At 38.1% G+C, this 27,434-nt stretch overlaps 1 protein-coding gene across 2 annotated transcripts; it reads left to right on the top strand.

Moving 5' to 3' along the window:
- FAM221A (family with sequence similarity 221 member A) lies at positions 1 to 27,434 on the top strand. Of its 2 annotated transcripts, XM_082662203.1 has the most exons (7): positions 1 to 119; positions 2,954 to 3,127; positions 6,263 to 6,453; positions 8,495 to 8,701; positions 13,097 to 13,204; positions 16,319 to 16,401; positions 27,039 to 27,434. In XM_082662203.1, exons 1-7 carry the CDS (start codon positions 55 to 57, stop codon positions 27,105 to 27,107), a joined length of 897 nt encoding a protein of 298 aa, XP_082518329.1. In that variant the 5' UTR covers positions 1 to 54; the 3' UTR covers positions 27,108 to 27,434. The 2 variants fall into 2 exon arrangements, with proteins under 2 accessions (XP_082518329.1, XP_082518330.1); XM_082662204.1 differs by lacking the exon at positions 13,097 to 13,204.

Raw genomic sequence — 27,434 nt, 5'->3', positions numbered from 1 at the left:
TGCGCAGGGCGGGCTGGGGCCCCAGAGCCGGCGCCTCCCGGTTCCCCGACCGCCATGGAGCGGCTGACGTTGCCCGCCGGCAGCGCGGCGGCCGTGGACGAGTACATGGAGTACCGGAGGTGAGGCGGTGGCTCCGCGGGGCCAGGAGGCCCCGGGCAGGCCCGGTCCCTCTCGCTGGAGGAGCTCTGGAGGCGCGGGCGGGCCCGGCCCCCGTCGCGGGAGGAGCGCTGGAGGCGCAGGCAGGGGCCCAGCGCTGGCTCGCTTGGGCTCCCGGAATCCCTTCCCGGGCTGGTGGGGGAAGCTTACATTGATTGCAGGTTTTCTCTTTCTGTAATTAAATATTGTACGGACACGCAGTTCTATTCTAATAAGTTTCTTCCGAGGCAATTTAAAAGGCCTCCCGCTCTGACCTCTTTGAGGAAGGATTATTAACTAGATTTATGCAAAGATCCTTTTTTTTTGTTTTCTTCTAAACTGCCAGTGTAGATTACACATTAGTACTCGGGGCCTGTAAAAGCAGACATCAAGTTTGCATGTTAACTTAGTAATAGGGTAAGTTGTGAACTTCTAAACGTGCTCCCAACCCCGAAGGGCAGGTTTTAAGAGAAAGACACTGGTGTAGTGTTGGTGGTTCTGGAGAAACTCTTCTCTGGAAACTGGAAGTGCAGCCGCTCCTAGGGCTTTAGGGAGTGATTCACTGCCTGGGGCCCTGACAAAGACCGATGCACCTGTAGCGATGTGTTTTTCTGGTCTCCCAAGAAAGGTTTTTGTGTGTGTGTGTGTGTGTCTTTATTGGAGTATAATTGCTTTACAATGGTGTGTTAGTTTCTGCTTTATAACAAAGTGAATGAGTTATACATATACATATGTTCCCGTATCTCTTCCATCTTGCGTCTCCCTCCCTCCTACCCTTCTAGGTGGTCACAAACCACCTAGCTGATCTCCCTGTGCTATGCGGCGACTTCCCACTAGCTATCTATTTTACGTTTGGTAGTGTATATATGTCCATGCCACTCTCTCACTTTGTCCTAGCTTACCCTTTCCCCTCCCCATATCCTCAAGTCCATGCTCTAGTAGGTCTGCATCTTTATTCCCGTCTTATCCCTAGGTTCTTCATGACCTTTTTTTTTTCTTAGATTCCATATATATGTGTTAGCATACGGTATTTGTTTTTGACAGTTGGGAAACTGGGTGAGTGGGAATTACTGGAGAGGGACAGGCAGGAGGAAGGGGAGTTGAGGCGTGTGTGTGTGTGTGTGTGTGTGTGTGTGTGTGTGTGTGTATAAAGGGGAAGTGAGACGATCGTATCCTCACCTGGGAAGCTTGAGCGGCCTGAAACCCAAGCCAGAGGAGTTGCTCTGCTTAAAGGTGGTCGCCCCAAATTACTTGGGCAAATGAGTTCCTATCTGACTGCACTTCCCTCTGGCTGTCTAGGTGACATACTTTTGGGTAATGCCTAGAAATGTCTTGGTAATTCTGAGCCAGAAAAAGTGAGGGTGAGAAGCTTGATGGGTCAGGCCTCATTCCTGGTTCGGGTAACGCAAGGAGACTTGTGCCCAGAACAGCTTCCACCCAGCCCTCATGTAGGGCAGAGCGGGCTCTTTGAGGCTCCAAGTCTTACATTTCCTTGGGAGCAAGTTGCTGGGTCCTGATGTTGACTGATAACTTAGATATTTAGATATTCAGGTATGTGGAATGTGGGCCTTCAGTTGTAGTCTCTTGCCTGGCCCAGAAAATGTTAGGGCCTGGGAGGAAATTATTTTTCAAACATAAACTACCTGGAATAATTCTCTAAAAGTTAGGGGCTTGCTGCTCAAAGTGTAGCAGTCATGGCATCACCAAGGAGCATCACCAGGCCCTCTTCAGGCATTTTAATCTTAATCTGCATTTGAACTAGATTTCTTCGGGATTCTGTAAATAAAGTTTGAGCTACACTGGTTTAGAACTTAAAATTAAATGATCTCTTTCTTTAAAGATCTGCATTGATCTTAAGGTCTTTTTAGTACCTGTTGGTATACTTCTTGGTAGCTATAATAAAGTAAAGTGGCCCAAAATTTATCGCAGAATAAAATGCCCTTTGTTTTTATTTTTTTTACTATTGTGTATCTAAATTATTTAAGTAAGGAAGAAGCTTGTAATGGTTTCATAGCCTCTGAGTTGGTTTTATTTATCTACCTCAGCTAAAGGCTTGAAAGTATGGAAAAGAGTATGGATTCCACCAAAAATTATGTAGCATTCTGCAAACAACATTTTTCATGACTTTTTAAGGAGGTATTTTCAAGGAGCTATTTCTTCAATTTTAATTGTGCTTCCTTTTCCTCCAGGGAGTCCAATTCTTAATTTCCTAAGAAATAGTGTTGGCTTAATTTTTCCCATAAAATTTTGAGGTCGGTCTTCTGGAATTAAACAGTGTTGCACCTGATTACTCAATGCATATGTTGGGTTTGAGCTGGTGCAGATCCAAGGGTGTTTTTGGGTCCCATCTTAGTTTAAACTCCTGGCCAGGGTTTGGAGTCAAGTGTGGGCATTAGTCATGTTGTCTTCAGCGTCGATGTTTTTTGTACCATTTGTTTTTTGGGGGGGGCTATTTTTTAAGGAGGAAACTATTAGAATTTTTTAGCAGTTTAGGCTCCGGCTTTTAACGGGAAAAATGAGCATGTTTGCTTCAGAATCAAAGGAGAAACTGAGATGAATATGTGGTAATTCTCTAGTGGTAAACGTGGATCATTGAAGTCAGATGTTATGAATTCATTGACTTTCTTATTCATAATTCTCTTTTATATGGGAAGCAAAAGCTTTATTACTATTGTGTGTAATTTTGCTATTAACATGAGCCTAAGTAAAAAAAGCCGAAGCAGCGTTTCCTTTGACTATACAAGTATAGCTTAATTTTAGTATTTTTAACCTGGAAAATAAATCCACAAGGCTTAAGAGAAGTATTTTTTTGTTATAGAATTGTTGGTGAGGATGATGGAGGGAAACTTTTTACTCCTGAAGAATATGAAGAATACAAAAGAAAAGTCTTACCTATGCGTTTACAGAACAGATTATTCGTGAGCTGGCGATCACCAACTGGAATGGATTGTAAACTTGTGGGTCCAGAGACACTGTGTTTTTGTACCCATAGGTAAGATATTTTATTGCTAAGGTTTCTGGTGATTAGGAAGTATAAAACTGTAGCAGAGCATATCTTCCTTCTATAAATACCATTATTGGTGATCATTGGAAAACATTTGAAAACAGGCGTTTATATACCAATAATATGCCAGAAATTATTTAAGGTTTTTGGGGGCTATATTTGAAAAATTTCTGTTGTATCAGATTAGAACTCATTATGGAGTTTATCACCTTAAGCATCTTTTCTCTTACCATTGGTTAGAAAGATATTGGTGCCCCTGTGGCTTTGCCAGGGGTCTTTCAGTTAGGCTGGGGAGCAGAGTCTGCCTCTCCCACCACTGGACAAGGTAGTAGAGGATGGGTCATCAGACTGCAGAGCTGATTTTATATTTATTTTTTTCTCTGCAGAAAGAGTTTATTTATTCATTTTCACCTTTCATTATGAACATTTTCAGACACACTCAATATTGGAGAGTATGGTGTAATCGACCCCCACATAGCCATTCTTCAGCTTACATAAGTTATGCAGAACTGATTTTAGAGTTGCTTGAGTTGAGCTACACTGAACAGGTTACCAATCTACAAATAGAAGCATTTCTCCTCACATTTACTAATCTCCCTTTACACTTTAAGAAGTGTGTTGTATGAATACCTTCCTCTTTTATTTACATACACACACACACACACACACACACACACACACACATACACACCTGTGAAGGATTGGTTCCAGGACCCACTGCGGACACCAAAATCTGGGGATGCTCGAGTCCCATAGCTGGGCCCTCCTGTCTGCAGATGTGGATTCCGCCACCCTCAGATCATAAACGTAGTAGGAACACAATACGTGGTTGGTTTAATGCCCAGATGAGGAAGCCATGGATACTGAGGGCCTACTGCATATTTACTGAAAAAAAAAATCCTCAGTTTAAACCTGTATTGTTCAGGGGTCAACTCTGTGTGTGTGTGTGTGTGTGTGTATATGTGTATATATATATATGTGTGTATATATATATATATATATATATATATATATATATATATACATATACCTTTCTTTAAACAAAAATACAAGCACACAGCTTTTTATTACAAGTGGTCCTCTTCTGAGAAAAGCACATGGAGGAAAGGAAATACATGAGGCTGCAACCATTGATGTGTGTTACCTATACCTGAGGTTTGCATTTTGCTGTGTTTATCCTGTTCTACTTTAAATTTTATGACTGTCACAGGTCTTAGTTGTAAAGCTCAAAAGGACAAAGCTGCTTCAAGGAAAAATCACAGAAACTATTACGTGGTTTTAGGTAACGACTTCAACTTTCTGTTCCAAAGGAACCATGGGAGAGCTGCCCTGTTCTGATAGTTTCTGGGGCTCTTTCCTGAGGTACTCTGTGTAGTTGCTGTTTACAGACTTGCAGTTTGCTGGAGGTTGTTAGGCAGTTGCTAGGATAAGTAATGTTGTATATAGATTGACTTGAAATTTATTTAGCAACCCCAAATAAAAACACTGTGGAGGAATGGAGGATGAGGGTTATGTTGATATCTTTCAGAAATGAAGAGGACTTTGGTAAATTTATGTTAGTTTTATCATTTATCCTCGTAAAAATTTAGTGCCAGTCTCATATCTATGTATAATTGTACAGCATGGAATTAACCTTCAAAAGTGACCCAACCCCACTTGGATGGAAAAGTTCTTTAGTACCAGTCACTCAGTGAGATCTCTGTCTGAATTAATTTTTCCCTATTATGGATGTGAAACATTGGTTATTTAAGGAAAATGAGGAATATATAGAAACGTAGGAAGAAGACTCACCACCTAAAGCCAGCTGCTGTTAATATGTTTTACTATGTTCATGTACTTTTTTCTTTACATAGTTCATTTAGTTAATTATATGTATGTATAAATATTGAACCAGTTTTTCATTACAGAATCACAGAAATGTTTCCACATGGTTCATAGTAATTGTAAACAAGGTTTTTAATACCTGCTTGATATTCCAGCTAGTCCAGTGGTGTTCACTGTGTTTTCCCCAGAGCTATGACAGAGTCTCAGGGGCATACCAGGTGGAAGGGCAAGTTAGGGGAAGGGCAGACTCCAATTATGGCTCTTCACCTTGCTTTAACCAATTCTGCTTTAATCTATTTTGTATAGTATTATGGTTCTGTAAAAGATTTTATTTAAAGAAAAGTTTTCACTGGTAAAAGAGTTTGAAAACTGTCTTCTAGTAATATACTTATCCATTCCCTTATTATGAGTATGCTTTATATATATTGCTATTGTAAGTACTGTTGCTAATGCTATTCTTATGCACAAAGCTCTTTATATACATGGAATAATTTTCTTAGGGTATGTTCTTCAAAAATGAACCATGTAGGTTAAAGGATGCATCTTTTTATGTTTCTTGAAACCCTATTAAATGGGATTGGTTCTTTTGTAACACTCTTGACAGCACTGTGAAATATGTACAGTTAAGAAAACTTTGGCTCTCTTTGCTAAGTGAAAAATGGTATCTCGTTATTTTAACTTCTGTTACCTAGGATAATATTGAGAATAATAAATTTAATATTATTTTACTGAGTATCACTTAATGAGAAGGAAGCCAGTGGCCTGAGAAAATTAGGTACAGCATTTTAACAAAGAGCTTTGGCTTTGAAAGGTGTTGATAATTTATTTTGAAGTTTAAAGTTAAAAATTAAATTATATTAAAATAAATAGCATTATTATACGTTTATTGAACTTATTTCAATTTTAAGTAGCAAACCTGTGAAAATAAATGTAAATAATGCACTTTGATAAAAAGAATTTTCATGAAGAAGTTTTTTCATGCTCTTGGGTTGTGCTTCTGTATTAAAGAATCTGTAGTGGTATTTTAAGAGAATTATTTGCTATTTCTTTGTATATTGTTGTGAAAATTCTTCTTAAATAATTAAAAATAAAAATCTAGATGGGTGAAGATTTTTCTGACCAAAGCAACAGAGCTGACAAATACTGCATGCAGGGGAGTGTATTTTCAACCTTACTGATAAGAACAATGAAACAAAAATAAAAATGAAAAAGAATCATTTTGCATTTAACAGAACAGCAGTTGTCATTTCTGGCAGTACCTGCATTGTGCTTTTATTTCTTCTCTTTTATTTTTTTTAGGTATAAGCAACATAAAACTGACTTTGAAACGATTCCTCAGCAGCGCCCCATCAGTCTGCCTTGTCAAGTGACGGGCTGCCCATGCAGGGCTTACCTCTACGTGCCTCTGAATGGCGGGCAGCCCATTCGCTGCAGGTGCAAGCACTTTGCTGATCAGCATAGTGCTGGGCCTGGCTTTATGTGCAATGCCTGTGAGTTACATTATGATAAACACACAAACAGAATGCTTTTATCTCCTTATTGAATGTTTAATGTGTCTCTGTGCCAGTTTCATTCAGCTACAGCGACATTAAACAACTAGGATGATGGATAGCTACTCTAAAATTTTATTTTTGTGGAAAATCTCAGTTATTTATATGCTTTGCAGTCATCAACCTTAATCTCTAATCTCAACCTTAATCTCATGTAATTCAAATAAGTAATAGTAATAGATTTTAAAGAATCACTAGACGTGATCTGATTCAAATTTTTGAATCGTGGACGTTTTACCAACTGAATTCTATTTACAGAATAATAATCCTTAAAAAGGATTTTATAAGTCTAAAAAATTTGTATAATTTTCTGGCAGATTATTTTGTTATTGCCTAAGACATAGATTGATGGGAAAAGCAAAATGTAACATGATGCTTTTAACACTTTGTAGGCAATAGCACCCTTATCTCAATACCTGTACCCAAATCCCAGCCACCATCCCATATACCCTTACTCTTCATCATCCTTTTAAAAACCCTTTGAAATAGATAGGATATATTTTTTAAATTCTTTTAAAAATTTTATTTTATTTTTACTTATTTATTTTTGGCTGCACTGGGTCTTCATTGCTGCGCACTGGCTTTCTCTAGTTTTGGCTAGCCAGGGCTATTCTTTGTTGCGGTGTGCTGGCTTCTCATTGCGGTGGCTTCTCTTGTTGCAGAGCACGGGCTCTAGGCACGTGGGCTTCAGTAGTTGTGGCACACGGGCTCAGTAGTTGTGGTTCACGGGCTCTAGAGTGCAGGCTCAGTAGTTGTGGCGCATGGGCTTAGTTGCTCTGTGGCATGTGGGATCTTTCCAGACCAAGTCTCGAACCCGTGTCCCCTGCATTGGCAGGCGGATTCTTAACCACTGTGCAACCAAGGAAGCCCTAGGTAGGATTTTTTTAAAAATGGGTAAAATATTTTTCTTCAGGAGATAGTTTTTCCAGTTCTTTTTGTAGTATCTTGAATTGAAATCTTATGATGAAATATGTTATAAAACATTTTTAATGACAGTGGCAGAAATAAATATGTTTCACTGATGAAGTATGGAAGTGTTTGAATAAAACTTATTTATTATGTGCCTTGGTTCCCGTACACATTTGTCAGAAGTGTGAGTGTGTAAAGATTTTGTTAATGGTGTATTCTGGACTCCATTTCAATGTGGCTTTTTTTTTTTTACAAATAGTAATTTTATTGATATAATTCACATACTATATAATTCATCCATTTTGAGGGTACAACCTAATGGTTTTTAGTATATTCACAGAGTTGTGCACCCATCACCACAATAAATTTTAGAATATTTTCATCACCCCAAAAAGAAATTCCATATCAATTAGCAGTCATTCCTTATTTCTTCCTCCCCTCAGCTCTAGACGACCAATAATCTACTTTCTGTCTCTGTAGATTTGCCTGTTCTAGACATTTCACATAAGTGGAATCATGGAGTATGTGGTCTTTTCTGATTAGCATCTTTCACTTAGTGTAATGTTTTTATGATTCATCCATGCTGTAACATGCATCAGTACTTCTTTCCTTTTTGTTGTTAAACAGTATTCTGTTGCATCTTTCTATGTCTTTGGGTTGGCCTTCCAATATGGCTTTTATGGGGAATTGACCCACAGAGACGTTTCCACATTATTTCTTCACCACTGGGCTGTCCCCCCCCATACCTGCTTTTAACTCAGTATTTGAGGAGAGGGCCTGTATTTCCTGGCTCTCCAATGTTTAGCTCAGTTTCCTTTAGTCCTGATTGGTTTTTCCATTTTTTTTTTTTTTTTTGCTATGGACTCTCTTACCATTTTAGCATCTTTTAAAAGTAAGAGCAGTGGCTGGGAGGGAGTGAGTTCAGGGGCTAGGGCTAAGAGGTACAGGGGCCAGAGCACAGTGTGTGAGGGATCCAGATTCAGGTGATTTTGGCCAAGCTAAGTGGTTTATAGGGCATACAGCTCATTACCTATATTTTAAAATGTTTAACTTGGTTTACATCTTGATTCAGGTTCTCAGTGTTCAGGATTCCATAGCTCCTTCACTTGTGCTTGTGGTCAGCCTGCATATACCCATTACACAGTAGTGGAAACTAAGGAAGAAAGACTGGCTCAGAGAAAACCGGTGGGACGGGACGTTCCTTATGCAGCAATGGGAGGATTAACTGGCTTTAGCTCGCTGGCAGAAGACTACATGCGATTAGATGACAGTGGAATTGGTAAGTGACGATATATGAACTGTGAGCTTGTCATATTGTGCTAACACAATATGTGTTATGTGTGCTAACAATAATGAAGCCTTGTATTTGTTTTGCACTTTAAGTTCTTCATGTTATTTTCAAAAAATATTCTCTCATTTGATTTTTATTTTTTTAAAAAGATTTTATTGTCACTATCTGATGTATGATTATTACAGAAAAATTAGAAAACATAAAAGATCACTCCTACCCCAATACTCATACCGAAATCCCAACTCACAACCCCATTGTTTGTAATAGCGGAATAATAATTTGTTTTATTTGATATGATACAGTTTACCTGTTATCCTATTGTATGTAATTTTTGCCATTATAACCATCTCATTTTGGAAACATAGGCTTTTGTCCATGTGTGTATGTACATGCTATCACATCTGTAGTAATATATGATCATATGCATGTATGTCTACATGTATGCACACAAATATATCCACTTGCATATATAAAAACTTAAAGTAATATACAGAGAAGTTTAATTGGATATATCTCAAACTATTGAAGGTAGCTGGATCCTTCTGGGAAAAAGAACTATGGTTCCTATCTACTTTAAATACTTCTATGTGTGTGGATTTTTTTTTTCATAAAAAGCATGTATTACTTTTATTTTTTTCATTACAAAGATTACAAAAACATAAATCAATATTTTCTTGTTAAAACAGATTCAAACAAGTCCCCCTTGAACACTTTTCTTAACCCCAGATTCTTTCCTAGAGTGTAATTTGCTGTCATCAATTGATTTGTATTTCTCTTTTTAACGTACATTTTTATAGTTTACTTTTTTTAACTTAGAATAATTTTTGAAGGCCTATTATATCAGGATATACAAATCTACTTATATTTTAACTGCTTCGTAGTATTCCACACTATAGATATATATCAGTTTTCTGAACCATTTCCTTGTTCATGGCATTTAGATTGTTTCCATTTTATTTTTTTGCCTTTACAAACATCGTACCCCCCAAATCCTTGAACTTGCTTCCTTGTGTACTATGTGAATTTGACTCTAAGGCAGATGGAGAGAAGTAGAATTGTTGGGTTGAAGAGTGTGCACATGTGAAATTGTAATACGTTCTGTCGAATTGCCCTCCAAAAATGCTGTACTTGTTTATACTTCCTTTAGTGATGTTTTAGCTTACCTATTTCCAAACATTTATGCTGATCATTGATGTCATTAAACTTAGTTTTTTTGCCAGTCTAATGTGTGAAAGTGTTCTCATTGTTTCAGTTCAGTTGATTTCCCTCATTATTAGTGAGATGAGAGTATTCTTATATTTAGTGTCCATTTTACTTTCTGTGAATTGTCTGTCCATATACTTTGCTTATTTTTATGTTTTTCTATTTTCTCATTGATTTATAAGAAGTTTTCTTATATATTCTGTATACTAATCCTTTGTATTTATTTTGCAGATATTTTCTTCCAATATGTCATTTGTCTTTTGGGTTTTTTACTTCTTATTGTTTTTGTTTTACAGTTTTTAAATGTAGGAAACAGGCCTTCCCTACTCTAATTTTATAAATATGTTCTCCTTCATTTTACTTTAATGCTTAATTTTTTTGCTTTTATGTTTAGCTTTCTTATGTATCTGGAATTTACTTTTTGTGAAAGTGTGAGGTGTGTATAACTTTGGTTTTTGTCCAAATCAATGGCAAGTTATACAAACACCATTTTTCCCAAATAATTTGAAACTTTACCTTTACCATATTCTATTGTACTTTCTATTTTGTGCCATTGCATATTTTGTGCCAATATTTCGTATTTTTAATTATTGTTCTTCATAGTGTGCTTTGATAATTGATATGGTAAATTCTTCCTGTTTGTGTTCATTTTTCAGGATTGCCTTGATATATTTGTGCATTTTCTCTTCTAGGTTATTTTATAACTAGCTTGTTAAATTCCATAAATAAATCCTTTTTCAATTTTTATGGATACATGATTGTATTAGGCTCATGCAACAGTTACAGAAAACCCAGTTATCAGTGGCAAACAAAAAATGATGGTAATGATGTTGTTGATGATAATTACGACTTTGTACTGCGGGGCTTGTTCCAGCCTCTTTATATCTATTACCTCATTTAATCCTCACAACAGCTCTGAGTTAGGTGCTATTATTAATCCTTTTTGCAGACGAGGAAACTCAGCACAGAGTAGTAAAACATCTTGTTCTGTGTTATTCAGCTAGTAAGTGGTAGGACTGGGTTCAACCCCAAAATTGTTATGGGCTCATTAGTCAGACTCATTATTGTCTATTTCTGTGCGACTACCTTATTGTTTTCATTACTACAGCTTTATAATAAATTAATATGTATGATTTCAGTTTTTTACTTTAGAATTTTCCTGACCTATTCTTCCCTTTTAATTCTTTCAGACCTTTGGCATTGTTTTTTAAAAACATTCTATTATTACAAAACTTTCTATTATTTTAGTTGAATATGTAGATTAATATAGGAAGATTTGCTGTTTTAAAATATTGAGTCTCTTAATTTCTTTGTCTTCTGTGTAGCTCAGTGGAATTCTGAAGTTACCTTCATGAAAGTCCTGCACAATTCTTAATTTTATTTCTAGATATTTCATCGTTTTTAAAGCTATCATATATGGATTTTTCCCTTCCTTTATATTTTCTAGCTGATTATTGTTTGCTTATGAAAAAGGAAATGTTGTATGCTGCTTTTGTTACCAGTCATTATTACTTAATCTTAAGATTTTAAATGTATATCTTTAGTTGATTTTGCATATACAGTTGACCCTTGAGCAACAGGGCTTTGAACTGCAAGCGTCCATTTATACATGGATTTTTTTTCAGTAGCAAACACTATGATACTATACAATCTGTAGTTGGTTGAATCTGCAGATGTGGAACCGTGGATAACGGAAGGCTGACGGGAAAGTTATATGTGGATTTTGACTGCGTGAAGGGTCGGCACCCTTAACTCCTGCACAGTTCAAAGGTCAACTGTAATGATAGTTTTGCTTCTTCCTTTCCAATGTTTATGACTCTTCTTACTCTTTGACCAATCAGAATGACTGGTACTTTCAGAACAATGCTAAGTAATAGTGTTAGTAGCCGGCATCTTTGCCTTTTTGTGACTTCTGGTATTTTATCACTTAAGTATCTTTATCATAGAAAGAAAAAAAAACTTTTCCTTCTGGCCTCTGCTGGAAGGTGGGATGAAGAAAGATGAGAACGAGGAGAGGAAACATAAGATGTTTTTGTTTTGATTTTAGACGTAGGGGAGCCCGGAGCAGAGGGACGTCTGCTCCATTAGCCATGTAGAGTCCTGGACAGAGATGATCTTTTGCTGGAATTTGTTCCTTTGTGATACTGAAGGAGCCCGTAGTAATTCCCAGCTCCTGTGGGGTGCTTGAAGGCAGGTGAGCTGTGAGGCAGTGGGCCTGCCATAGCATCTGTCATAGCAAGGGGCCAAAGGTGACTGCAGAGCAGAGCTAGATGTGGTTCCCCTGAGCTCTGGGGGATTCGGTAGAAAAAGTGGCAGGCAGCTGAGAGGTCTGTACTTCTAGTGAGAGCGTGTGAGGCTACCAGGCCCTACCAAGCTGAGAGACTAAATTGCAACTTTTGCCAGCCTTTAGCGTTTGAGATCAGTAGCGCACACGGCCACCAGAGAACACACAAAGACCTGGCTGGACCTAAGCCCCCTTCTCTGATCTTCCCACAGGTCACAAGAGGGAGGAGCTGGGGAAGGAGGGGTGCAGGAATCTGAAAGGCTGAGCAATTGTCCCACACTATTCACTTTATAGGAAAGGACTAAGAGTTTATTTCCTTCTCTCTACCCGTGGATGGGGATAGGCATGTGGGGGAGGGGTGGTTTGTGAAGAAGTAGAGGACTTATTAATTTTTTCTGCAGCTTCCTTCCTTTCGGTCCAAAAGTGAATGTAGCAGTTGGTCTTTGTAGTTTAGGATTATGATTGTTTCCCCATTTCGTTGAAGGAGTTTTCTTTATTTTTTCATATTTTGTTTTTAGATGGTTTCCCAGTAAGGAATAGAGGAAAAATACACTTATTCTATCCTCTTTAACTAGAGGTTTTTAAATTCTGAATGTCTTGCTTTTGATAATGTTTTGTGATTATGTTAAGGTCTTATACTTCTTTGCTGACATACAATTACATTCATGCATTTTTTTTTTCTGTGAGAAAGGTCTCTGAGAAATGCAGAAGTACTTTTATCCATTTGCCTTTACTTTATATGGCAAAAATTTATATAAACAAAAATTTTCATTGTACAGAAAGGATTTTTATAATGATTCTGCTTGGGGCTCTAATTTATTTCACATTTGAAATAACTTCTTTGTATCCTAACAAATAAAGATTTAATTTTCATTCTTCACATATTTTGTTCTCAGGTGCACCTTCAGGTGAATTTTTAGACTCTCCAGTTACAGCCATGGACCACCCATTTCTAAAAGCATTTCAAGCATCATCTAGCTCTTCTCCAGAAACACTAACAGATGGTAATGAAATTAAATTGAGAAATAGTTTTGGATGTAGTAAAGAATATAGATTGATACATTTTCCAGATTACTCTTTTTTTCCAGTATTACCACAATTTGATTATCATTTCACTTTTATATTGTCCAGGCACTGAGAAAAAGCAATAATCTTCATTTTAATTGGGAAAAAATTGTTAAATCTTGGAATTATGAGGATTCTGATAATACAAAAATTTGGAGTTTTAAAACCTTATTCTGGGACATGTTATTGCTTTGATCTGAATAAGAGAGCCCTCTAGTGGACTAATTGCCTTGATCCCTTAGGCTCTCCCAAACAAGGTGTAATCCCTTGATAATTATAGATTAGCAAGGTTTTACCATTTATAAATTGCACATAAAAATGAATAAAGTTCATTTTTATACATTTTTAAGTATTCTATTTCCTTTATTGAAAACAAGAATAAAAACGAAGAAGGAATTTGTATGATTTATGAGGTATTTAATATTTTAAAATATTCTGAAATGAGAATTTTCTTTGATTTATTTGTGTTTTCATACAACCTTTTCACGTACACTGACTTTTTGCGCAAGGGATTTGCACAATGAAGTAATTATAAGATGTAGGTAGAAGTAAGAAATCAAAACAAAAGAAAAGGACACAATTGTGTCACTTTTTTTTAGTGAGGTATAGTCGATTTACAGTATTATATTCCTTTCAGGTATACAACATAGTGATTCAGAATTTGTATAGATTATACTCTATTTAAAGTTGTTATAAAATATTAGCTATATTTCCTATGCTGTACGATATATCCTTGTAGCTTATTTATATGTAGTAGTTTCTATCTCTTAATCCCCTTCCCCTATCTTGCCCCTCCCCAATTTCCCTCTTCCCACTGCTGACCACTAGTTCATTCTCGATATCTGTGAGTTGTGTCAACTTTCAAAGTTGATGTAACTATTACATTAAGCTGCAGTTTTGACTGAGTTGTAGTGGTAGCCAAGGTACAAAAAGGAAGGTGAGATCAGTTAAATACTTTTCCTTATTAGAAAGGAGGAGCCATGAATTCCTCGGTGCACATGAAAGTTGTACCAGTGCTGGATTTTTTTTTTAATAAATTTATTTATTTATTTGTTTTTATTTTTGGCTGCGTTGGGTCTTTGTTGCTGCGCACGGGCTTTCTCTAGTTGTGGAGAGCGGGGGCTACTCTTCGTTGTGGTGTGCGGGCTTTTCATTGCAGTGGCTTCTCTTGTTAGGAGCACGGGCTCTAGGCACGTGGGCTTCAGTAGCTGTGGTACGCGGGCTCTAGAGCGCAGGCTCAGTAGTTGTGGCGCATGGGCTTTGTCGCTCCGCGGCATGTGGGATTTTCCGGGGCCAGGGATCGAACACGTGTCCCCTACGTTGGCAGGTGGATTCTTAACCACTGCGCTACCAGGGAAGCCCCCCAATGCTGGATTTTAAAGAAATTTATGTAGTGACCCTCAATGATGCAGTAGCCCAAGGTTTTTAAAAACTTTTTTTCAGCAAATGCAGCCTCTGGTTGGTTAATTCTGATACTTACCTTTGAAAAAAGTGGTAATATCCCATTTTACCAGATAAATGGTCACATACCATTTATTAAAATGTAGCTCAGTGAAGGTGATTCTGCAAGAAGCTTAGCTCAGGTGGTCCAGTGTGATCCAGGGAAAGACCCAGGGTTTACAGACGAATGGATAGAGAGCATATATTCTAAGCAATTTTTCTTGTTTTTCTAAACAAGATTTGTATTAGGTAGTTGTTGGCAGTGTGGTTATACTCTGTGGTGATCATCTGGAGTCATATGATTTTTGTGTTGCTGGTTGAGGGTGAATTCATATGCTTTAAAAACAAGAACAGGTGTTCAGGTTGATATTCTATTTTGGATGTGAAGGGACCCAACCAAGACATTCCCCTGAAATGAAGGTGAACTTTTCCATGGAATTAGGTGCTTGGCTTACCTACAAGGAAAACCAGATTTTCCTTCCTGAAGCGATTTTAAGTTCCTTTCAGCACATAAACTAGTTCTTGACAAGGTATAAAAGAGTAAATACCATGGAAATGGTTAAAATTATTTTCGTTTTGAAAAATTTCAAAGCAGGAAGTAGCATCACTTTTGGTTGCCTACACAAACTCTCTTAGTCTGTTCAGGTGGCTGTAACAAAATAGCATAGACTGGGTTGCTTATAAACAGTAGAAACTTATTTCTCACAGTTCTGGAGGTGGGGAAGTCCCAGATAAAGGTGCCAGCATGGTTGTGTTCTGGTGACAGTGCTCTTCCTGATTCACAGCCAGTGCCTTCTCCTTGTGTCCTCACATGGTAGAAGGGTTGAGGACTCTCTATGGGGTCTCTTTTATAAGAACACTAATCCCATTCATGAGCGCTCCACCCTCATGATCTAAGTACCTCCCAAAGGCCCCACCTCCTAGGACCATCACATTGGGCATTAGGATTTCAACATATGAATTTTGGATGGTGGGGGGAGGGGGCAGGAACACAAACATTCAGACCTTAGTGCAAACCTTCAATAGTTACTTCTGCGCATTATCTGTTACAGTGGTATGTGAATTTCTAGCTGTAAAATTTAAAAAGTAGTTGAACAAAGCTAAATGAGCTCTGATGTGAAATAGCTATATGGTGTAATTTAATATGAACCACTTGAATATTTGGAGAATGTTTACCAATGAACATTACTTTTGTCTTATGATGCCCTGCTTTCTGAAAAAGAGGGAGTAGGATCAATGATTCATTTAGATCATTTCTGGTTTGAAAAACACAAAATAATCACTCAAAAGGAGGAAAGTTTTTTTTCTGTTTTTTATTTCAGAAGAATTTATAATTATATGAGTACAGTTGACTCTTGAACAACACAGCTGGGTTAGGGACCCCCCACCCCTGTGCAGTTGAAAAATCCTCATATAAGTTTACATCTGGGCCTCTGTATCCACAGTTCCTCTGTAACCACAGTTCCTCCACATCTGCAGATTCAACCAACCCAGGAGCATGCAGTAGTGTAGTAGGTATTTTTTGAAAAAAATCTGAGTATAAGTGGATACACAGTGCAAACCCATGTTGTTCAAGGGTCAGCTGTACTTAGATTTTTCTTTTTCCTTACTAGTAGGTACAAGCAGTCAAGTTTCTTCCTTAAGGAAACCTGAAGAGGACGATATGGCTTTCTTTGAAAGACGATACCAGGAAAGGGTAAGTCTGTAGGAAAACCTGCTTACATTAAGCATTTACTTGTAACAGAGACACTGTAGAACAACTATATATTGATTGTGGATCATCATTAAAAATAATTTATAACGTCTACTTATAGCTAGTGTTAGGCTTTGAGGCTTATTTAGAACAATTCAGAGAGAAACAGGACTAATGAATATGATAATTTATGGAGGTCATAAAGATTGACTAAATATACACATAAAATTGTCAATAATAAAGACAACCTGAGCAGATTTGTAAATTATATATATATTGAATTCGTTTTTTAAAATTAAGTAATTTATTTATTTTTGGCTGTGTTGGGTCTTCATTGCTGCGCGCGGGCTTTCTGTGGTTGCAGTGAGTGGGGCCTACTCTTCGTTGCGGTGTGCGAGCTTCTCATTGCAGTGGCTTCTCTTGTTGCAGAGCACAGGCTCTAGGCACGCGGGCTTCAGTATTTGTGGCACGTGGGCTTACTAGTTGTGGCTTGTGGGCTCTAGAGCGCAGGCTCAGTAGTTGTGGTGCACGGGCTTAGTTGTTCCATGACATGTGGGATCTTCCTGGACCAGGGATCGAACCCATGTCCCCTGCATTGGCAGCCGGATTCCTAACCACTGGGCCACCAGGGAAGTCCCTGTATATTGAATTCTTAATGTATAGTATTTCTACTCCTTAGTGGCTTCTAGGTATAGGCAGACTCAAGTTAGAATTACCCAATAGTCTTTAAGAAGCACAACACTAAACATAAACATATTTTAACAATTTTCAGGGCTCAACAACTACAGTGTTGATGTGTTCCCTGCTTTCAGTAATGATACTTTTCATCAGTTCACCACCACACCATAAACTCCTTGGGGATAAATATAGTATTTTTTATTATCTGTATTTTCCCCAGAACTAAGTACAGTGCCTTGTACATAACATGTTTTCAATAAATATTTATGGAAAATTGAAAAGATAAATACAGGTATAATTGATATTTGCTTTCACACGTCATCTACTTACACATGTGATGTGTTTCATGTCAGTGTTCATATTTGAAAGTTTTGTTTTGTTCTTGTTTATTGCCAGGTGAGGGGATGCTGGCTTGATGAGGCATGGGGGATTGTATCCAGCCACATGGTACATTCCCCAAAGTGCTTTCCTTAGGATTATTTCATAGTTGCTTTGGGGGCATTCATTGTCTCTCTGACTAGGTAGTAAGTGCCATGAAAGTAAAGACACTCATCACTTTTTGTTGTATTCTCTACAACTCTTAAACAAGAGCTTGTTGAGTAACTAAAGGTGTGGGAAAAGGAGACCATTAAATAAATTCACCATCCAAGGGCAGAGGAAGTGAGTAGGGGACAGAGAGATTAGCATGTCTTTCCTAATGAAGAACTTTAAAGTATAGGGGGACAGTCCTTGGTATGACTTAAGGCAGTGATAAATATTGTCTGTGCTATAGTGATTCATCATATGTGGCTATGTATGTCTAAATTTAAATAAATTAAAAATTATTTCCTCAGTCACACTAGCCATATTTCAGGGGCTCAGTAGCCACATGTGGCTAGTGGCTACCTTGTTGGGCAGTGCAGAAAGTTCTTTTGGAAAGCTCTGATCTAAGAGAAAGAGGTGGTGGTAGAATTTCAGGGGGGGAGGATAAGATAGAGTGAGGAAAGAAGAGGCTATGTTTGCAGCATCATCAAGGCTAGACTTTTTTTTTTTTTTTTTTTTTGCGGTATGCGGGCCTCTCACTGTTGTGGCCTCTCCCGTTGCGGAGCACAGGCTCCGGACGCGCAGGCTCAGCAGCCATGGCTCATGGACCCAACTGCTCCGCGGCATGTGGGATCCTCCCGGACTGGGGCACGAACCCGTGTCCGCTGTATCGGCAGGCAGACTCTCAACCACTGCGCCACCAGGGAAGCCCAAGGATAGACTTTTAATCAGATCAATCTGTGTTCTTAGAACACACACGTTCCCAGCTGAACTTTAGTTTTTCCTCATAGGCTTATGAGGGACAGGGTTCTAGAACTCCTTTCTTCCCTCCTCCAGGAGCTTGGGTAGTGTTGACTGCCTTGAAAAACATGCTGATGGTATTTGCTTGTGGCAAAGTAAAGGGGGTAGTTCTTATCTGTGAATGTTTTAGGGGATATACCTGGCCCATCCAGACTACTTATTATAAATAGACCTAGAATTTATGGATTTATGGGATGTGGTTTATAACTCTTCAGCCTGTGTGATTTATGGATTTATGAGATACAGCTTATAACCTCTCCAGCCTTTGTGATGAACGGAGTATAAAAACTAAGAAACTCAAACCTAAACAACTTCCTCTGAGCTGATGTGTATCATACACGTTGTTAGTACTCATCTTTTACTCCAAAAAACTATGACAAGCACCATTGAGGGAAAAAGGATGATTGGGAAACTAAATCTGATGGCTACAGGGCCCCATTTGAAAGCAGTGCTACATCTGAATCTGGTTTTGGTTGTATCCTTTGCTACTCATTGGTATCATTGGGTGTGGGGAAGAATCCATGGTTAGTGTGAATTGGTTTTGATAATTGAAGCCTTTGTGGTAACATAGTTTACTAACTACTTTTACATATTAAAGAGTTGCTTCTTAGCTTCTGTAATATATCAGGTCAAATTATTTTCTTCCATTGTGGATGGGCTTTGGTCTCTTTTCCTCAATAAAAGAGAATTTTATTAAGGAAACAATTATTAAAGGTCAGCTAGGTGCAAGACACTGTGTTAATGCCAGGAAATTAAAAAAAAATTTTAAGGAGAGGGCAGACAGCAGAAGCAAGAAGAACTATAGTCCTGCAGCCTGTGGAACAAAAACCACATTCACAGAAAGACAGACAAGATGAAAAGGCAGAGGGCTATGTACCAGATGAAGGAACAAGATAAAACCCCAGAAAATCAACTAAATGAAGCAGACATAGGCAAACTTCCAGAAAAAGAATTCAGAATAATGATAGTGAAGATGATCCAGGACCTCGGAAAAAGAATGGAGGCAAAGATCGAGAAGATACAAGAGATGTTTAACAAAGACCTAGAAGAATTAAAGAACAAACAAACAGAGATGAACAATACAATAACTGAAATGAAAACTACACTAGAAGGAATCAATAGCAGAATAACGGAGTCAGAAGAACGGATAAGTGACCTGGAAGACAGAATGGTGGAACTCACTGCTGTGGAACAGAATAAAGAAACCAGAATGAAAAGGAATGAAGACAGCCTAAGAGACCTCTGAGACAAGATTAAAGGCAAAAACATTCGCATTATAGGTGTCCCAGAAGGAGAAGAGAGAGAGAAAGGACCAGAGAAAATATTTGAAGAGATTATAGTAAAAAACTTCCCTAACATGGGAAAGGAAATAGCCACCCAAGTCCAGGAAACACAGAGAGTCCCATACAGGATAAACCCAAGGAGAAACACGCCGAGCCACATAGTAATCAAATTGGCAAAAATGAAAGACAAAGAAAAATTATTGAAAGCAACAAGGGAAAAACGACAAATAAGATACAAGGGAATTCCCATAAGGTTAACAGCTGATTCTCAGCAGAAACTCTACAAGCCAGAAGGGAGTGGCATGATATACTTAAAGTGATGAAAGGGAAGAACCTACAACCAAGATTACTCTACCCCGCAAGGATCTCATTCATATTCGATGGAGAAATCAAAAGTTTTACAGACAAGCAAAAGCTAAGAGAATTCAGCACCACCAAACCAGCTCTACCACAAATGGTAAAGGAACTTCTCTAAGTGGGAAACACAAGACAAGAAAAGGACCTACAAAAACAAACCCCAAACAATTAAGAAAATGGTCATAGGAACATACATATCGATAATTACCTTAAACGTGAATGGATTAAATGCTCCAACCAAAAGACACAGGCTTGCTGAATGGATACAAAAACAAGACCCATATATACGCTGTCTACAAGAGACCCACTTCAGACCTAGGGACTCATTCAGACTGAACGTGAGGGGTTGGAAAAAGATATTCCATGCAAATGGAAATCAAAAGAAAGCTGGAGTAGCAATACTCATATCAGATAAAATAGACTTTAAAATAAAGAATGTTACAAGAGACAAGGAAGGACACTACATAATGATCTAGGGGTCAATCCAAGAAGAAGATATAACAATTATAAATATATATGCACCCAACATAGGAGCACCTCAATACATAAGGCAACTGCTAACATCTATAAAAGAGGAAATAGACAGTAACACAATAATAGTGGGGGACTTTTAACACCTCACTTACACCAATGGACAGATCATCCAAAATGAAAATAAATAAGGAAACAGAAGCTTTAATTGACACAACAGACCAGATAGATTTAATTGATATTTATAGGACATTCCATCCAAAAACAGCAGATTACACTTTCTTCTCAAGTGCGCATGGAACATTCTCCAGGATAGATCACATCTTGGGTCACAAATCAAGCCTCAGTAAATTTAAGAAAATTGAAATCATAACAAGCATCTTTTCTGACCACAGCGCTATGAGATTAGAAATGAATTACAGGGAAAAAAACGTAAAAAACAGAAACACATGGAGGCTAAACAATACACTACTAAATAACCAAGAGATCACTCAAGAAATCAAAGAGGAAATAAAAAAATACCTAGAGACAAATGACAATGAAAACATGACAATCCAAAACCTATTGGATGCAGCAAAAGCAGTTCTAAGAGAGAAGTTTGTAGCTATACAAGCCTACCTCAAGAAACAAGAAAAATCTCAAATAAACAATCTAACCTTACACCTAAAGGAACTAGAGAAAGAAGAACAAACAAAACCCAAAGTTAGCAGAAGGAAAGAAATCATAAATATCAGAGCATAAATAAATTAAATAGAAAAAAAGAAAACAATAGCAAAAAAAAAAAAAAAGAAAACAATAGCAAACATTAACAAAACTAAAAGCTGGTTCTTTGAGAAGATAAACAAAATTGATGAACCATTAGCCAGACTCATCAAGAAAAAGAGGGAGAGGACTCAAATCAATAAAATTAGAAATGAAAAAGGAGAAGTTACGACGGACACTGCAGAAATACAAAGCATCCTAAGGGACTACCACAAGCAACTCTATGCCAATAAAATGGACAACCTGGAAGAACTGGACAAATTCTTAGAAAGGTATAACCTTCCAAGACTGAACCAGGAAGAAAGAGAAAATATGAACAGACCAATCACAAGTAATGAAATTGAAACTATGATTAAAAATCTTCCAAGAAACAAAAGTCCAGGACTAGATGGCTTCACAGGTGAATTCTATCAAACATTTAGAGAAGAGCTAACCCCCCTCCTTCTCAAACTCTTCCAAAAAATTGCAGAGGAAGGAACACTCCCAAACTCATTCTATGGGGCCACCATCACCCTGATACCAAAACCAGACAAAGATACTACAAAAAAAGAAAATTATAGACCAATATCACTGGTGAATATAGATGCAAAAATCCTCAACAAAATAGTAGCAAACAGAATCCAACAACACATTAAAAGGATCATACACCATGATCAAGTGGGATTTTTCCCAGGGATGCAAGGATTCTTCAATATACGCAAATCAATCAATGTGATACACCATACTAACAAATTGAAGAATAAAAACCATATGATCATCTCAATAGATGCAAAAAAAGCTTTTGACAAAATTCAACACCCATTTATGATAAAAACTCTCCAGAAACTGGGCATAGGGGGTACCTACCTCAACATAATAAAGGCCATATATGACAAACCCATAGCAAACATCATTCTCAATGGTGAAAAACTGAAAGCATTTCCTCTAAGATCTGGAACAAGACCAGGATGTCCACTCTCACCACTATTATTCAACATAGTTTTGGAAGTCCTAGCCACAGCAATCGGAGAAGAAAAAGAAATAAAAGGAATACAAATTGGAAAAGAAGAAGTAAAACTGTCACTGTTTGCAGGTGACGTGATACTATACATAGAGAATCCTAAAGATGCCACCAGAAAACTACTAGAGCTAATCAATGAATTTGGTAAAGTTGCAGGATACAAAATTAATGCACAGAAATCTCTTGCATTCCAATACACTAATGATGAAAAATCTGAAAGAGAAATTAAGGAAACACTCCCATTTACCATTGCAACAAAAGGAATAAAATACGTAGGAATAAACCTACCTAAGGAGACAAAAGACCTGTATGCAGAAAGCTATAAGACACTGATGAAAGAAATTAAAGATGATACCAACAGATGGAGAGCTATACCATGTTCTTGGATTGGAAGAACCAATATTGTGAAAATGACTATACTACCCAAAGCAATCTACAGATTCAATGCAATCCCTATCAAATTACCCATGGCATTTTTTACGGAACTAGAACAAGAAATCTTAAAATTTGTATGGAGACACAAAAGACCTCGAATAGCCAAAGCAGTCTTGAGGGAAAACATTGGAGCTGGAGGAATCAGACTTCCTGACTTCAGAGTATACTATAAAGCTACAGTAATCAAGACAATATGGTACTGGCACAAAAACAGAAACATAGATCAATGGAACAAGATAGAAAGCCCAGAGATAAACCCACGCACCTATGGTCAACTAATCTATGACAAAGGAGGCAAGGATATACAATGGAGAAAAGACAGTCTCTTCAATAAGTGGTGCTGGGAAAACGGGACAGCTACATGTAAAAGAATGAAATTAGAACACTCCCTAATACCATATAGAAAAATAAACTCTAAATGGATTACAGACCTAAATGTAAGACCGGACACTATAAAACTCTTAGAGGAAAACATAGGAAGAACACTCTTTGACATAAATCACAGCAAGATCTTTTTTGATCCACCTCCTAGAGTAATGGAAATAAAAACAAAAATAAACAAATGGGACCTAATGAAACTTAAAAGTTTTTGCACAGCAAAGGAAACCATAAAAAAGACGAAAAGACAACCCTCAGAATGGGAGAAAATATTTGCAAACGAATCAACGGACAAAGGATTAATCTCCAAAATATATAAACAGCTCATGCAGCTCAATATTAAAAAAACAAACAACCCAATCCAAAAATGAGCAGAAGACCTAAATAGACATTTCTCCAAAGAAGACATACAGATGGCCAAGAAGCACATAAAAAGCTGCTCAACATCACTAATTATTAGAGAAATGCAAATCAAAACTACAATGAGGTATCACCTCACACCAGTTAGAATACACATCATCAGAAAATCTACAAACAAGTGCTGGAGAGGGTGTGGAGAAAAGGGAACCTTCTTGCACTGTTGGGGGGAATATAAATTGATACAGCCACTATGGAGAACAGTATGGAGGTTACTTAAAAAACTAAAAATAGGGGCTTCCCTGGTGGCGCAGTGGTTGGGAGTCCGCCTGCCGATGCGGGGGACGCGGGTTCGTGCCCCGGTCCGGGAGGATCCCGCGTGCCGCGGAGCGGCTGGGCCCGTGAGCCATGGCTGCTGGGCCTGTGCGTCCGGGGCCTGTGCTCTGCAGCGGGAGGGGCCACGACAGTGAGAGGCCCGCGTACCGCAAAGAGAAAAAAAAAAAAATGTATATATATATGTGTATATATATATATATTTAGAAAAAAAAAAAAAAAACTAAAAATAGAATTACCATATCACCCAGCAATCCCACTACTGGGCATATACCCAGAGAAAACCATAATTCAAAAAGACACATGCACCCCAATGTTCATTGCAGCACTATTTACAGTAGCCAGGTTATGGAAGCAACCTAAATGCCCGTGGAGAGACGAATGGATACAGAAGATGTGGTACATATATACAATGGAATATTACTCAGCCATGAAAAGGAACGAAATTGGGTCATTTGTTGAGAGGTGGATGGATCTAGAGACTGTCATACACAGTGAAGTAAGTCTGAAAGAGAAGAACAAATATCGTATATTAACTCATATATGTGGAACCTAGAAAAATGGTACAGATGAACCAGTTTGCAGGGCAGAAATTGAGACACAGATGTAGAGAACAAATATATGGCCACCAAGTGCGGAAAGCTGCGGGGGTGTGGGGGTGGTGGTGTGATGTATTGGGCAATTGGGATTGACATGTATACACTGATGTATATAAAGTTAATGACTAATAAGGACCTGCTGTATAAAAGAATTTTAAAAAATTAGGGAAGAGGAAGAGGAGGTGTTTTTGCTTTTTGGATAATGTATTAGGTGGATGTGTTTGCTAAGTACTATTTGAAATGAGTAAACGCTGCTTTAGCTTTTGTTGTTTAGCATATTTGATCTTTTTTGATGTTACTGCAAATGTAACACTTGGCCGTAAATGAGAGGAGTAAGGGGATTAGCATTTGAGTGCTTATTAAGTACCTAGATTTATATGTGTGTGTGTGTGTGTGTGTGTGTGTATGTGTGTATATATGTGTATATATATGTGTGTGTATATATATATATAAAATCTTATTTAAACCTTTAGAACAACCTTATTACATAGTGCCTATTACTATGACTTTTTTACAAAGGACAAAACTGTTGGTTAGTAGTTTGCCTCAGATGGTTAATCAACAGTAGAGGTAGGATTCAGGTATTCTTCTGACTCCGAGGCCCATAATCTTTGCCTCAGAACAGAGTGTTCTTTGGGGGTCCTCCAGATGACCTGTTGACCTTTACAGTGTACAAGAGTGATATGAGTGTACGATTTTTATTTATTTATTTTTTTGGCCGTGCTGCGCAGCATGTGGTATCTTAGTTCCCTGACCAGGGATCGAACTCGTGCACACTGCAGGTAAGTGTGGAATCTTAACCCTGGACCGCAAGGGAAGTCCCGAGTGTATGATTTTTGAATGAGGTTCCCAGCCGACTCAAAGAGGAGAGAGAGAGGGAGAAAATGGGGAAGAGACAGAGGTGAGATTCATTCACTTTTATTTTTAGGAGGTTACTTGCAGTTTGGTGAGATTGGGTAGACTGGTTTTGCCAGGCCTCTTCTGGTTTCTTTGTATTATTCCCGTCATATTAGGAAGCAAGAGGCCTTGCCTCCACCCACCATGCCCCATATTTTCTCTCCCCTTCTTTTGCAGGGGTAAGGCAGTGGTGCTGCCTTGGAATTGGTGTGTGTGAGTGTGAGTGGCAGTAAAAGGAACGTGGGTTTTGTGTTCTATGGAGTCTTTTTTTTTTTTTCCCCAAGGAAAGGATTTATATGTTTCTGAAAGATCAGAAGGCTCTTGCTTAGGGTATGCAAGCTTCTTCTTTGTTTCAGTTACAGTGGAGAAGGACAACCTTCAGGAAGGTAACTGTTGAAATGTAGAAATCAGAATTATAGGTAACTGTCCTTTAAGCAGTATGTGTTCCAGAGATAATCCAACTGGATTAGGTGTATCCTGTAACGCTGTAGGGAATGTGCATAGGCTGGATGTAAGGTTAGGCATTTAAGCTTTTCTTTTTTTAAACTTTAGTGGCAATTAAAATTAATTTAATCATTTCTCCAAAGCAATATTCATTATATGTTATTTTTGTTAAAATGCTTTTGTAAAGTTGAAATCAAACAGTACTAGATGACTTTTTAAAAAAAATTTATTTATTTATTATTTTTGGCTGCGTTGGGTCTTCGTTGCTGTGTGCAGGCTTTCTCTAGTTGTGGCGGCTTCTCTTGTTGCGGGGCACGGGCTCTAGGCATGTGGGCTTCAGTAATTGCAGTACGTGGGCTCAGTAGTTGTGGCTCGTGGGCTCTAGAGCACAGGCTCAGTAGTTGTGGCACACAGGCTTGGTTGTTTCACAGCATGTGGGATCTTCCTGGAGCAGGGCTCGAACCTGTGTCCCTGCATTGGCAGGTGGATTCTTAACCACTGCGCCACCAGGGAAGTCCCTGATTACATTTTTTTTTTTTTTTTTTTTTGTGGTATGGGGGCCTCTCACTGTTGTGGCCTCTCCCGTTGCGGAGCACAGGCTCCGGACGCGCAGGCCCAGCGGCCATGGCTCACGAGCCCAGCCACTCCGCGGCATGTGGGATCCTCCCAGACTGGGGCACGAACCCATGTCCCCTGCATCGGCAGGCGGACCCTCAACCACTTGCGCCACCAGGGAAGCCCCTGATTACATTTTTAATTAAAAAATTTTGTCATTCTTTGACTGTGTTTGAGATACACACACACACACACACATATTCACACACACATACTCATACACTGAGATAGAGACAGAGCCCTTGACAGGACCCCTCTCTGCAGGGTTCTCGCTTTTGTGCTCATTCTCTGAGTCCTCTGTTCAGTCAGCACTCCTCAAATCTCTCCCGTGTGCTGGGCTATGTGTGTGAAGGGGTGTGTGTGTGTGTAAGTGAGACTCTCTGCCTCTTCCCCCTCCCTCTGACCCATTCTCTCTCTGTCTCTAAGGTGTTAATGAAGTCTGCCCTGTCTCTGAGAGAGAAGAAGAGAGGAAACACAGGAGGGAGAGGAGTTGGGAGCTTGCATACCCAAACAAACCATATTTTAAAAATGCAGTTAGGTCCCTTCAACAATCAGATTGTGGCTTTAGTATTTAGCAGCTTAATAACCACTAGGTGTGTAAAATGGCTGTGATAAATAAGACATGAACCCAAATGAGGTATGTGCAACCTTTTTTTTCTTTAGTATGCTTTACAAATTATTATATCAACAAATATTTTAAATTTTCAGATAAAAATGGAAAAGGCTGCTAAGCAGAAAGGAAAAGCACCATTGCCATCAACTACAAAATCTTCATGAAGACTACTGGGGAAATTAAAACCAGCATCCAAATATGTCTTTTGTGTGTTAATTATTTAAGTATAATGATACAATTTATTTTTCCTCAAATAATTTACTTCTTTTTCTGTGTAAAAATATCTTTTTGAATGTTTCCTTAATTTATTTAAGTGAAAATACCTTATACTACTTTTGTCAAAATTCATGATTTATTACTTTATATAAACTTTTTATCTCTCCTAACAAATGAGGTTATTTTTATATTAGCGAAAAGCTTAAAGTATGGTAAATATTTTTAGTTTATAATAGTTTAACTTTTTCAGGCTATTTTAAAAATTAAAGATGTTA

This window comes from Grampus griseus, assembly GCF_964374135.1.
Source record: "Grampus griseus genome assembly, chromosome: 9".
NCBI lineage: Eukaryota > Metazoa > Chordata > Mammalia > Artiodactyla > Delphinidae > Grampus > Grampus griseus.
This window is presented reverse-complemented; position numbering and strand designations above follow the sequence as displayed.

Coding starts and splice junctions, on each gene's coding strand:
- FAM221A (XM_082662203.1), top strand. CDS start 55: ATGGAGCGGCTGACGTTGCCCGCCGGCAGCGCGGCGGCCGTGGACGAG. Junction 6,454..8,494: donor TGGCTTTATGTGCAATGCCT/GTGAGTTACATT, acceptor ATCTTGATTCAG/GTTCTCAGTGTTCAGGATTC. Junction 13,205..16,318: donor TCCAGAAACACTAACAGATG/GTAATGAAATTA, acceptor TTTCCTTACTAG/TAGGTACAAGCAGTCAAGTT.